General features: G+C 39.4%; 1 protein-coding gene across 1 annotated transcript in view; it reads left to right on the forward strand.

Moving 5' to 3' along the window:
* The window catches only part of LOC134531104 (eukaryotic translation initiation factor 5B), a 342,833-nt gene that overhangs the window by 206,285 nt on the left and 122,557 nt on the right, over nucleotides 1-13,991 (forward strand). The window contains exons 18-20 of the mRNA XM_063366652.1: nucleotides 9,457-9,533; nucleotides 10,768-10,975; nucleotides 12,337-12,432. Of these exons, the coding sequence (XP_063222722.1) occupies nucleotides 9,457-9,533; nucleotides 10,768-10,975; nucleotides 12,337-12,432 (381 nt within the window). The remainder of the gene's footprint in view (nucleotides 1-9,456; nucleotides 9,534-10,767; nucleotides 10,976-12,336; nucleotides 12,433-13,991) is intronic.

Here is a 13,991-nt window from a genome sequence, read left to right on the forward strand (position 1 = left end):
ACAAATTAGCACAAATGGAGCACTAATTCGTGACAAATTTTGACCTTGAAATTCCAATGTGTGGTCGCCAGCTGTCAATTCGCTTCAAACATATCAAGGGCTATAACTTTTTAAATTACGTTGCGATAAGCTCGAAATTTTGGCATCTGGCAGCACAAATTGAGCACTAATTCGTGATATCAAATTCATTCCAAAATATTAATATTTTCCTTAAGTGGTCGCCAACTTGACGTCAAGTTGGCGACCAACTTACTATATGCTATAACTTTTTACGTAATGCAGCACAAACTCTGATTTCTACGGCACAAATTAGCACAAATTGAGCACTAATTCGTGACAAATTTTGACCTTGAAATTCCAATGTGTGGTCGCCAGCTGTCAATTCGCTTCAAACATATCAAGTGCTATAACTTTTTAGTTTACGTTGCGATAAGCACGAAATTTTGGCATCTCGCAGCACAAATTGAGCACTAATTCGTGATATAAAATTCATTCCAAAAAATTGATATTTTCCTTGGGTGGTCGCCAACTTGACGTCAAGTTGGCGACCAACTTATTATATGATATAACTTTTTACGTAATGCAGCACAAACTCTGATTTCTACGGCACAAATTAGCACAAATGGAGCACTAATTCGTGACAAATTTTGACCTTGAAATTCCAATGTGTGGTCGCCAGCTGTCAATTCGCTTCAAACATATCAAGGGCTATAACTTTTTAGTTTACGTTGCGATAAGCACGAAATTTTGGCATCTCGCAGCACAAATTGAGCACTAATTCGTGATATAAAATTCATTCCAAAAAATTGATATTTTCCTTGGGTGGTCGCCAACTTGACGTCAAGTTGGCGACCAACTTACTATATGCTATAACTTTTTACGTAATGCAGCACAAACTCTTTTTTCTACGGCACAAATTAGCACAAATGGAGCACTAATTCGTGACAAATTTTGACCTTGAAATTCCAATGTGTGGTCGCCAGCTGTCAATTCGCTTCAAACATATCAAGGGCTATAACTTTTTAAATTACGTTGCGATAAGCTCGAAATTTTGGCTTCTGGCAGCACAAATTGAGCACTAATTCGTGATATAAAATTCATTCCAAAAAATTCATATTTTCCTTGGGTGGTCGCCAACTTGACGTCAAGTTGGCGACCAACTTACTATATGCTATAACTTTTTACGTAATGCAGCACAAACTCTGATTTCTACGGCACAAATTAGCACAAATTGAGCACTAATTCGTGATATAAAATTCATTCCAAAAAATTGATATTTTCATTGGGTGGTCGCCAACTTGACGTCAAGTTGGCGACCACCTTAATATTTGCTATAACTTTTTACGTAATGCAGCACAAATTCTGATTTCGACGGCACAAATTAGCACAAATTGAGCACTAATTCGTGACATAAAATTCATTCCAAAAAATTGATATTTTCTTTGGGTGGTCGCCAACTTGACGTCAAGTTGGCGACCACCTTAATATATGCTATAACTTTTTACGTAATGCAGCACAAACTCTGATTTCTACGGCACAAATTAGCACAAATGGAGCACTAATTTTTGACAAATTTTGACCTTGAAATTCCAATGTGTGGTCGCCAGCTGTCAATTCGCTTCAAACATATCAAGGGCTATAACTTTTTAGTTTACGTTGCGATAAGCTCGAATTTTTGGCTTCTGGCAGCACAAATTGAGCACTAATTCGTGACATAAAATTCATTTCAAAAAATTGATATTTTCTTTGGGTGGTCGCCAACTTGACGTCAAGTTGGCGACCACCTTAATAAATGCTATAACTTTTTACGTAATGCAGCACAAATTCTGATTTCTACGGCACAAATTAGCACAAATGGAGCACTAATTCGTGACAAATTTTGACCTTGAAATTCCAATGTGTGGTCGCCAGCTGTCAATTCGCTTCAAACATATCAAGGGCTATAACTTTTTAAATTACGTTGCGATAAGCTCGAAATTTTGGCATCTGGCAGCACAAATTGAGCACTAATTCGTGATATCAAATTCATTCCAAAATATTAATATTTTCCTTAAGTGGTCGCCAACTTGACGTCAAGTTGGCGACCAACTTACTATATGCTATAACTTTTTACGTAATGCAGCACAAACTCTGATTTCTACGGCACAAATTAGCACAAATTGAGCACTAATTCGTGACAAATTTTGACCTTGAAATTCCAATGTGTGGTCGCCAGCTGTCAATTCGCTTCAAACATATCAAGTGCTATAACTTTTTAGTTTACGTTGCGATAAGCACGAAATTTTGGCATCTCGCAGCACAAATTGAGCACTAATTCGTGATATAAAATTCATTCCAAAAAATTGATATTTTCCTTGGGTGGTCGCCAACTTGACGTCAAGTTGGCGACCAACTTATTATATGATATAACTTTTTACGTAATGCAGCACAAACTCTGATTTCTACGGCACAAATTAGCACAAATGGAGCACTAATTCGTGACAAATTTTGACCTTGAAATTCCAATGTGTGGTCGCCAGCTGTCAATTCGCTTCAAACATATCAAGGGCTATAACTTTTTAGTTTACGTTGCGATAAGCACGAAATTTTGGCATCTCGCAGCACAAATTGAGCACTAATTCGTGATATAAAATTCATTCCAAAAAATTGATATTTTCCTTGGGTGGTCGCCAACTTGACGTCAAGTTGGCGACCAACTTACTATATGCTATAACTTTTTACGTAATGCAGCACAAACTCTTTTTTCTACGGCACAAATTAGCACAAATGGAGCACTAATTCGTGACAAATTTTGACCTTGAAATTCCAATGTGTGGTCGCCAGCTGTCAATTCGCTTCAAACATATCAAGGGCTATAACTTTTTAAATTACGTTGCGATAAGCTCGAAATTTTGGCTTCTGGCAGCACAAATTGAGCACTAATTCGTGATATAAAATTCATTCCAAAAAATTCATATTTTCCTTGGGTGGTCGCCAACTTGACGTCAAGTTGGCGACCAACTTACTATATGCTATAACTTTTTACGTAATGCAGCACAAACTCTGATTTCTACGGCACAAATTAGCACAAATTGAGCACTAATTCGTGATATAAAATTCATTCCAAAAAATTGATATTTTCATTGGGTGGTCGCCAACTTGACGTCAAGTTGGCGACCACCTTAATATTTGCTATAACTTTTTACGTAATGCAGCACAAATTCTGATTTCGACGGCACAAATTAGCACAAATTGAGCACTAATTCGTGACATAAAATTCATTCCAAAAAATTGATATTTTCTTTGGGTGGTCGCCAACTTGACGTCAAGTTGGCGACCACCTTAATATATGCTATAACTTTTTACGTAATGCAGCACAAACTCTGATTTCTACGGCACAAATTAGCACAAATGGAGCACTAATTTTTGACAAATTTTGACCTTGAAATTCCAATGTGTGGTCGCCAGCTGTCAATTCGCTTCAAACATATCAAGGGCTATAACTTTTTAGTTTACGTTGCGATAAGCTCGAATTTTTGGCTTCTGGCAGCACAAATTGAGCACTAATTCGTGACATAAAATTCATTTCAAAAAATTGATATTTTCTTTGGGTGGTCGCCAACTTGACGTCAAGTTGGCGACCACCTTAATAAATGCTATAACTTTTTACGTAATGCAGCACAAATTCTGATTTCTACGGCACAAATTAGCACAAATTGAGCACTAATTCGTGACAAATTTTGACCTTGAAATTCCAATGTGTGGCCGCCAACTTGACACACGTATCCTCTCTCCCTCGCACATCGACCCTGGCTATCTCTCTTCTAATCTCAGGGCTTCCTTCCTGCACTTGCCGGAGGGTGGGGGGGGGGGGGGGTAGCACGTCTCGCTGCTTCTCGCCCCGCGCAACCGGAAGTGCTACCACCCACGGGTCCGGCGCGCGCGCAGGGGTGGCCAAGCCCTCCGCCTCTACCGCCAGCCGCCAGCGAGCCACACCTCCACCTCTCGCGTTCTATTTCCGCTACTTTGTTTTATTAAAAATCGCAATAACATATGTTAACGATAGTTTTAGGTATGGAAATTCCTGTAAATAATTGTGAGAGAAGCTTCGTCCCGTGCCAACAGGAACAGGACGCAGGGTGTCGTGCAGGTAGTTCTGCTATCCTTACAGCTGAAGGACTGCACTGGGGTTCTCGGCGTCTAGCGCGTGGCTAAGGACGCGCGGGATTGTCGCCTGTGCCCGCGACTCGAGCGAGTTCCCCTTGCGCCAAACATCACAGTAACTCGCCTTTCAGACACAGCTTCATTGTTACAGTCCTACATTTCAAACTGCGGCCGAACGGAATCAAGAAAACACGCTTTCTCTTGGCAGTCGGTCATTTAAGTTATTCAATGTGCGAGCGACTGTCTCCCGTATATTTCCATTCGAAGCATTAGACCGCCAGGTTATTGGGACTTCACCATCACTACCGTGTGATAAGGATGATCGTTTGGAATTTTATTAAGACACTCTAGATTTGAGATAATGCGACACTGTTTCACAACTGTGAGTTGGGAATGCAACTTTTTTAAAAATATTTCACTTGAATCTGTAATTTACTTCAATTTGATTCAGTGACTGAACTCTGCGACGGCATTAATTTCAAATGCGCTAGACATTTACCTGATAGCTAGGGATTGTCCAGACCAGCTGTGTGTTAAAAAAATTGTTAGCATTGTCTCTGTGTTTCGTGGTTCGCTGGGTTTGTTTCAGGTGCATGTATATTGTCAGCACACCAATCATAGCCATCCATAACGGAAACAAACTCGTCCTTAATAGCCCCGCCAAAAAATCAATGGTTTTTTTTTCTTGCAGACGGCCGCCAATTACAAGGGAACAATCACTAGCGTTGGCATACTGTATTGCAGTATAGTTAGCGATCATATTTCGCGCAAAATAAATGCACTTAATGATAGTTCAATGCTGACAAGGTTGCGATTAATAATCTAACAGCAAGGAGGCACCACAATATTGTTCTATAGATAAATTCATTTAATATGTTGTTCCTTGGCAACAAAAAATTGTACTTCAAGTAGGAAATTTAAAGTACTGTAGGTTTATTTTCCCCACTAATTTATATAAAAGATTGAAAAATGAAAAATGTCGGTTTCATAATTATTGAACATAGGCATTTTGGTATTCCACCATGTTGTGCTGTGCTGGGAGACTGGCGGCTGTAAGGCCGTGTGTTGGGCCCTTGTGGTCCTACCCGGCGCTGCTGTGTCCCTCCCGCGCCTGAAGTAGCCCTGTCGGCGGCGGCGCCATTTTCTCCTCCGTATGTATTGCTATCGTGAACATCAAAGGACATACACATCCTGTATGCATTAAAAAATAAAACTTTATAACAGTAAAACTATCCTGTATTACGTTTTTGTTATAATTTAAGGTCATAGCAAGAAATAATGATAACATAAAAATACGGTAGAGTGCTCGCATTCAAAAAGTTAACTTCTAACGCGTGTGCTCAGGTACGCGCGCAATTTTTTTCTTTTCATAATTTCATTAAGCGCGACACAGAGAGGTGGCGAAGCGATAAAACGACGGACTCACGATTGGGAGGAGCCGTGTTCTGTTCCCAGTTCAGCCGCCATAATTACAGTGTTCAGTGTTTCCCCCAAATAACTGCTGACAGTCGCTGGTCTGGTTCCTTGCAGCTGCCGTGCGCTGGGCGACCAAGTCGCGGCGGCCATTGTCTTGGATTTGTAACGCGCTATCGTTTGGTGCGTCCGTCATATCTTGCCTAGGGGTTACCTGCCTTCCCACAAAATAAAACTGAAGATTGGCGTCTCGGTTTTGCTGCGCCGAGTTTGTGCAATCAATGGAATTTTAAACTAATAATTTCCAGCTTTTCAAGAGTATGTCCTACAGACTTGAAACTCGGTAGTGATGTTTCTTATATGATGATGTGTGTACCCCGGGCAACGCCGGGCACTTCAGCTAGTAAATTCATAAAGAACTTCCCTTCTTATCTGCCTCCCTCGGCGACCCTTCTTCTTGTTCTCATCCCCCCCTCCCCCCTCACACTCGTGGTCTCGCGCATGAGGCGCCCGACAACACCTCGCAGCTGCAGCCGAGGGCAACTTCCCCGTGGATCTCAGTCCAAACTGTCACAGAGCATAGTCTGGTTTTTATTATGTCCCGTATGCTTGCAATAGTGATTTAATGACATGAAAGTGCTTGGACCCAAAACACTCAATGAAGAAAACAATGGTGTGTGTCAGTCGCTGAACATGTATCTAACGGATATTAAAGTTACTGCTTCGCTCGCGCATTTTCAGGGTATTGCTAATATTTTACCATTGTAAAAAATATATTATTTATTTCAAATATTTTTACTTAAGAAATTGGCACAATTAATTGGCAGGTGTATACAAGATCAGGTTAATAAGAAAACCGTTTAAGAATTGTAGTTACTAAAGTCGTTGTGCATAAGCCTTTTTAAATTTTTAGTATAGATTAAGTACCTATGTGGTTTTTGTAACATGCTTTTGCACGCGACGTCGTCTGCGTGGACTTGAGAATTGGTTACTGAGGGAAATGAATAAAGGGGGAAAAATAATTATAAAAAAAAGTGGAGTCCTATTTGCACTGCAATTTTGCGCTTCATTGATATGGGTAGAGTCGTGGAATTTATATTATTTCTTACTCTTAATTTAATGCATTGTATATGTTTTTTCAACAAAATTATATAATTTATTATTTTCCGCCAGTGTGTATAAGTTTTGGGCATTCGATACTCTTGAACAGTCAACATAGAACTGACCAAGCGAGAAGCGTGGAGTGCCCAAAAAATTACTTCCACTATTTGTTTGACCCTGGGACTTATTGTCATTTTAAATGTTAACTTTAGCAGGAATTGCAGCTTCTTAAATTGTAATGTGTATTTATTGAATATGATCGGGAAATCAACATGCTCTCTCATTTAGCTACTCCGGTCGGTGAGTTTTTTTTCTTCTCCAGCTCTGTGATGCGTAGCCTGGTACCGTTGCACAATTTAGGAGCATCAAGGCTACGCATCAGCAAAACCGCGAAGCTAACTTTCAGCTCCAGTTTGTGTGAAGGCAAATATTCCTTAGGCAAGACGTGACGGACTCGCCACACTATAACGCGTTAAAATTCAAGGCAACGCCATCTATTGAGGAAACCCAAAACTAAACTGTTATTAGCGCCGTTAGTTCGCTAGCTGCCATGAGTTTCACTAAGCGGGCGGGTCTCGCCAAGAAGGATGGGAATTTGCGAGACCCTACTATGTGACCGTGTGACTGACATAGATAAATAACGCACTCACTGTCTGTCTATGACTTATCTGTGAGTTTCCATTTTAAAACTGATATTACGCCTTTTTCACTCTTAGAGAGTTGAAATTTTCATTATCATGTGATCCAATTATAGCCAGTCGAAATAAAAGCAATCTAAGGCCTTTAATGTAAGCCAGTTGTCAACACTCAATAAATTTCATAGTCCTTTAGTATATATGCAATAATGTGGTTATATTGTTGTATCTCCGGCTCCCGACATCGTAGGGACATAAAATATATACCAGTTTTTAAGTAAAGAAATAAGCTTTTAAACACAAAACGTTTCATCAAAATCGGTCGAGTAGTTTTTGCGTGATGCTCGAACAAACAAACGGACAAATACAGTTTTATAATAGTATCTGTTTGCAACATAACAACACTTTAATCTGTTTGTTACTGAAGTTATATCTTACACATCACTATCAAGTACTGAAAGCCTCGCTCAGAGAATTTACCTTTTTTTATTTATTTACGGTATTTTAAAATCGTATCTTACCTTACATTAGCCGTTATTCAATTACAGCCTGTCGAAATGAAAGCAATCGAAGGCTTATTGTCAATATTCAATAAAAACTCGTAGTATTTTTTGCAAAGATTTCACTGTTTTCAGTTCTAGGTTATATGTGCCGAAGCTAGTTAATTTTATTACCACCACATCCAATATTACACCACACGCTTCGTCAGGTCTCGGTTAGCCAACCTCGAGCTAAATACGGGCCGTAAAAGACATTCGTTTTTCAACCAGAGGTTAGCTTAACTTTCGGTTGGCTATCCTTAAGATTTAACGGAAGATCTTTAAACCGATCCTAAAAGCCAGTGCTACTATTATAACTTAGCGAAAACCAAACAGCTGTATATTAAAGTGCAACTTTAAGTTGGAACAATATATGATAGCGCCTCGTTTGTAAATCTTTATATAGAACCAACAAAATGTTAATTATATTTGACGCCATGTTTGTTTCAACACAATTTTCCTAATAATCTTTAATTTATTTCAAGTGGCTATCGTATTCTAGTGAGATAAAATATGTATCGGTTTTTAAGTCTAATCATAAGCTTTTAAACATAAAAATTTCATAAAAATCGGTCCAGTAAGTTTTGCGTTATGCTCGAACAAGGACGTGACGGACGCACCAAGCAATAACGCATTTCGAATTTCAGGCAACGCCATCTATTGAGTAAGTTCAAAACTAAAATGTTATTAGCGCCGTTATTTCACTAGCGCCGCGAGCTTTACTAAGCGGACGGGTCTCACTAAGGAAGAGGATAGGAGTTATCTATGCAAAAATGTGGTTTTTATGTAATATCTCCGACTCTCGACATCGTAGCAAGATAAAATATATACCAGTTTTTAAGTCAGAAAATAAGCTTTTAAACACAAAAGTTTAATCAAAATCGGTCAAATAGTTATTGCGTGATGCTCGAACAAACAAACAGACAGATACAGTTTTATAATAATTCATATTAACTAGAGAAGTTTGCTGATGCAGTCTGTAGATTTGGCTCTTTGTTCTAAGATTGCGACCACCCAACACTTGCAACCATGACTGCTGGCCACGTAAACACACTGGCGCAGCATGGTTTACTGAAGTAACATCGCTGTACACTATTGTCAGCGCGTGGGTATCTTTACTGTTTTACACCTGCAATGCGTGCTTACGTAATATTTATTCGAGTCTATCTCAGCTTGGCCGGGTGTAGAGCACAGGCAACGCCACGGTGACGCCTGCGCTTGCCGGGGCAAGGTGATTCCACACTGGTTTCAGCGTTTGTAACGTGTACAACCCCGTGGTCTCTCAGAAATTTAACATGGATAATTAATTGAAATTAAATCTACTTTTCTCAGAATTGTTGTAGTTCAGATGCTTGCGGCTGTCAGACATATTTGTTGTTTGGTTACATACGCGCATATTCAGATTCAGCATGGAAACTGAGATTATTTGGGCGTTATTAGGTATAGAGCTTCGCGGAACGGGAAATGGTTTCCACTGTAGTGCATCTGATACAAATTTGTGAGTGTGTGTAGAGTATGAGGAATAGTGTGAACTTGGCCTTAAGTGGAATGTATGGTTTATCTTTGTAAACTTCGGAGTATGTTTGCGCCTCTGATGATAACCCTGGTGTTTCTTTGTGTTGCAGTATTCCAATATTCGCATCGGTCCGGTCGTTAAAAAGGATGTCATGAAAGCATCCACAATGCTGGAACATGACAGTCAGTAAGTTGTTTTTATCTTTTATTAAAATTATTTAATTTCAAGTGTTAATTTTAGTATATTACTTTGATGCATTACTTTTAACATTTTATAGCTTTCCAGTTTTTGTAAATTTGAGTATGTTTATTTTAAAGTATATCCCCCGAACGAGTGCGATTTTCTGAAACCTAACTTCTATCAACGTTTTTAGTTGGATGGCTTCCATCATTCATGAGAGAAATACAGGTAAAGATTCGGATAGCCTAAATTATTTTTATTATTTACAGTGACATATCTTTAATCCGGCATTCAATGGATTGGCATTCTGTAAACCGGCGATCGAGCCGCTCGAGTAGAATGCTTCAGGTGGATTCCGGCTGTTGACCGTCGCCGACATGTCGCATTGTTTCAGTGCAGCGCTTCCTTTTTCTAGCGGGTTGCGTTCACATTTCTACTACCGGCATTCCCGTTAAAACTACTAAAACTTTGATAATACAGAAAAATCGCTAATCCGGCATGGTCTAGGCCTGAACGTGCCGCATTAAGGACCTTTCACAGCAGTGATCAGTTTGGAATGACAAGTTAAGGGGCCCGCCAGATAATGGGTGCATTTGTGTTTGTGAGGCGAAATGATAAGTGCGACGCTAGCTGGTTATTCTAGCGCAGTATCGCCTCTAAGCGCAAGTCTGTAGACTACTGCGCAGTATTTTATGTCGTGCTTAGGGCAACTATAATATTTGAGTAGTAACTATAACATCATATGGAGGGGAAATGAATGTAAATATGTAATTCAAGTCCTTGGAGTTTTTATGCCGAAAAATTATTCTGAAAACACTCATGTTTTAGCCATTTCCACTCTTCTAAAAATACAGTCTAAAACGAAATACGAAAACAGCACTAGTCATTCACTCTCAAGGGTATTGTGAAACCCTGATCGTAGTCAGACCCCACAGGGAACGCAGGGGTGTAGCCGGGGGGGGGGGGGGGGGGGGGTGGTTTAGGGATTCAACCTCCCCCCCCCCCCCCTTAGCACCAAATCTTTAATTAATTTTCTTATTCATCACTCAAACAAATTTCATATTAAAATTAATAAAATATTTACCATTACAATATATAAATTTAAGAACCGAAAACTGCTAAAATAGCACTATTTTACACCTTAAAATCCGAATGTTCCCGGGGGAGGACGACCCCCCCCCCCCCCCTGGCCAGCCACTGCAGGGGAGCCGCGGGAAGAGCTGGACCCCCCTTGCCGCAGGTACGCCACCATCCTGGCCTTCGACGTGAAGGTGGAGCGCGACGCGCAGGAGCTGGCCGACACGCTGGGCGTGAAGATCTTCCAGGCGGACATCATCTACCACCTGTTCGACAAGTTCACGGCGTACCGCGAGGAGCTGCGCCAGCGCAAGCGCGACGAGTTCAAGAGCGTGGCCGTGTTCCCCTGCAAGCTGCGCGTGCTGCCCCAGGTGCCGTGTCTCTAGTATCTTGTGCATAACACCAGACACCCGTATCGATCATTTGGTTTCAAGCAATATGATAACATAGTTCAGCATGATGTGCCAGTTCGAGTTTTTGCACCGGGGAGAACAGCGGCGAGGGTTTTGTGGCGGCCAAGCACAGATCTCCCACTGGTAGGTGATGACTGTGTACGTCAATCTAAGACAACTGAGTCTTATGGGTGCTTTTTTGTGACAGAGTACAGAGGGTAGTGGTTTCAGATTCCTAGTTGATTTTTTTTCTCTCGTACACAACATTTTAAAAATGCTCTGAAAAGTTTTTACGACAAAGGTAAACTTTGATTCATAAAACAGGTTATCCTGATACACTTGTGTTTGGTTGTGAACATTTGAAAGGCCTGTAGTAGGTAGATGGACCGGTTCCCTCGTTCTTTTAACAACCTGCTTGCTGCTCATGGATGTATTATGGAGTAGATGTCTGTTCTGAAGTTGAAGTCACCCTAGTTAACAAAAAAAACCGTAGCAGTATAAAGACTAATGCTACAAGATAGGTAGATTCACAGCTTGAAAGATACTTGCTAGGAAAAATCTTAAAAATGTTTTTCAAAACAAACATTCAAGGAAATAGCATTAAACTTCATTATAACAAAAAAAAAGTTTATTTCTCATTATTAACTTCTTATATCATCATAGCTGGTCTTAATAAGCTCCTAGTTTAAAAGGATTTAAAACAGATTAAAAGTAAAAAGAAAATTAATGAATTGTGATAAAAGCAATAACCACATCTCATTGAAATAATTTTTTACATGGATTTGTTTAGAAACTTGGACCGAGACTTTTGTGGTTTTATTTACAAGTAGTTACCTTTCACTTGACTGAACATCATGCACAAAGCTGGGTGTTTTTTCGTAATGGTAGGTGCAAGAATTATTGGTTTTTCTTGTGAAAAATAATTTATCACCATACCTTCAATAGTGTTCAAGGAATTACAAGAGAAAAATTATTTTTCTCAATTTTTTCACACTTAGGAAGCAAAACTGGTGTGAAGCTCAGGCATATTCATTATTATTTTTACCATTAAAGTATTTATATTTTCTGGTGTTGGCACCCTGAACTCCTATTTTACCTATGGTTGCCTATGGATTTACACCTTTGAACTTAACCATTTTAAAATTTCTCGTTACACCGCAGACATAGCACACACATTTAGTATGTGTTCCCTTCTGTTACCTTTTCATAACGAGTCAGTTCATAATACATTATCAAACTCATTCAGACAAACTGTGGTAGTAACTAATGGCTACATTTATCACTTCTTTGTTCTTTCTTGTAGTAATGAAATGTCTGAATAGTGACTATTGACTTTTCAGTTTGTGTTCAACTCTCGAGACCCCATCGTTGTTGGGGTGATGATTGAGGCGGGCATCGTGCGAGAAGGAACACCCATCTGTGTGCCAAGCAAAGAGGTGAGACACTCAGATTTCTTTTCATAATTTACCCCTTAAGTAGTGTTAAGTTGTATTTGGATTCAGAAACCAAGTTAGTCATTTTGTAACCATTTGTAATTTTATAAAAATTTATTTAGCTTGCCGAATTGTCGTTAAAAATCTTTCTTTTAGCATTTTTGTGTGAAATTTTAATGTTCTCATACTAGTTTCTTCAATAAAATATTTGAAGTACAAGGCACATAACAGATTTTTTCTTATACAGGTATTTCTTAAAGTTGTCTACCTGATAACAGGTATATTAAAAAAAAATTATGTTGATTACATTACTGCACAATTATTTTTGTTAAAAAATTTAGCAACATTGTAGGTATGTGGATAATTTTCAATCCACGAGAAAATGTTATCAATGTTCAAATAGCTAGCCATAATTATGGTTACTATTATTTTATTGCACAGGTGTGTATTGTACCTTCAAAACAAAATATAGTTACATATTCATTAAAAGAAGGTCAAATGTATTTAGACAATTCAGATTTAAGTTAAGCTAATGTTTTTGATGTTATTGATGATTGCTGTCCAAATACGTATCTGATATAGTAGGAGGAGGGAATTTTCATGGAATTCAACCTCATTCATTGGTGGAGGAGGGAACATGGAGCTATAATCAATAACAAAAGAACAGCACTTATTATTTATGAAACAATTTTTTTTTTGTTTTAAGTTTTAATTTAAAAATATTTATAACTACACGGCCTTGATCCTCGTTTTTATTCCCCTTCAGTAGGGAGGGGGGAGGGCACCTGCCCCTTTCCCCCCATACAGGAGTATAATGTTTTATACATACATATCAAAGATGCCTAACCACATCTTAATTTTTTTATATCACTGTTCTGGCATATATGTATTTATTAATATTTCTTATTGATAAATATTGTAGGCATTGTAATATGAAAATAAAAAAATAGTTATCTATTAGTTTATAAAAAATCGAATATAGTTGAATACTTTTGGCCAGTATTTTAAGGGAAGGGGAAAATGTTTTTCTGGCCACCTGTACAGCATCCGCACCTGCTGTCGTGCTGTGGGTACTTGCGCCCTTCTTCCACTCGCGGAGCTACCCGAGCGAGTGGTTTTGAAATATGTCGGCAGCATCCCGCCCGGTCCAGGCGCAACAGCATCCTCTTTTTTTTTCGTCCCCCTCCTTGTCACGCACAAAAGATAACCGAACAGGAAATAAGTCGGTGAGCACCGTGAATGGGAGCGCTGGAGGGGAAGGCGAGCGGGGAATGAACCGGTCCAGAAGAAACGCGCACAAAAAGTACCGGATATTGCATAGTAAGCGGCAAGCACACTGGCCACGCCAGCCCCGCGCTGTGCCCCGGGGCGCTCGGGAGGGGGGAGGGGCATTAGCCCTCATTAGCGGCGGTGCTTCCTCCGGGCGTGTTACATAGTGGCGCCAAGTGTTCATAGCCATAGCATTCTCACAGAAATATGTTTCAAATATTTTTATTTTTTAAATTTCTATATTGCTTCTTTGTAATTCTCTTATATTTAAAGTATTTTTTGTAAACATACAT

Source organism: Bacillus rossius, chromosome 3 (assembly GCF_032445375.1).
Source record: "Bacillus rossius redtenbacheri isolate Brsri chromosome 3, Brsri_v3, whole genome shotgun sequence".
In the NCBI taxonomy this organism is placed as follows: Eukaryota; Metazoa; Arthropoda; class Insecta; order Phasmatodea; family Bacillidae; genus Bacillus; species Bacillus rossius.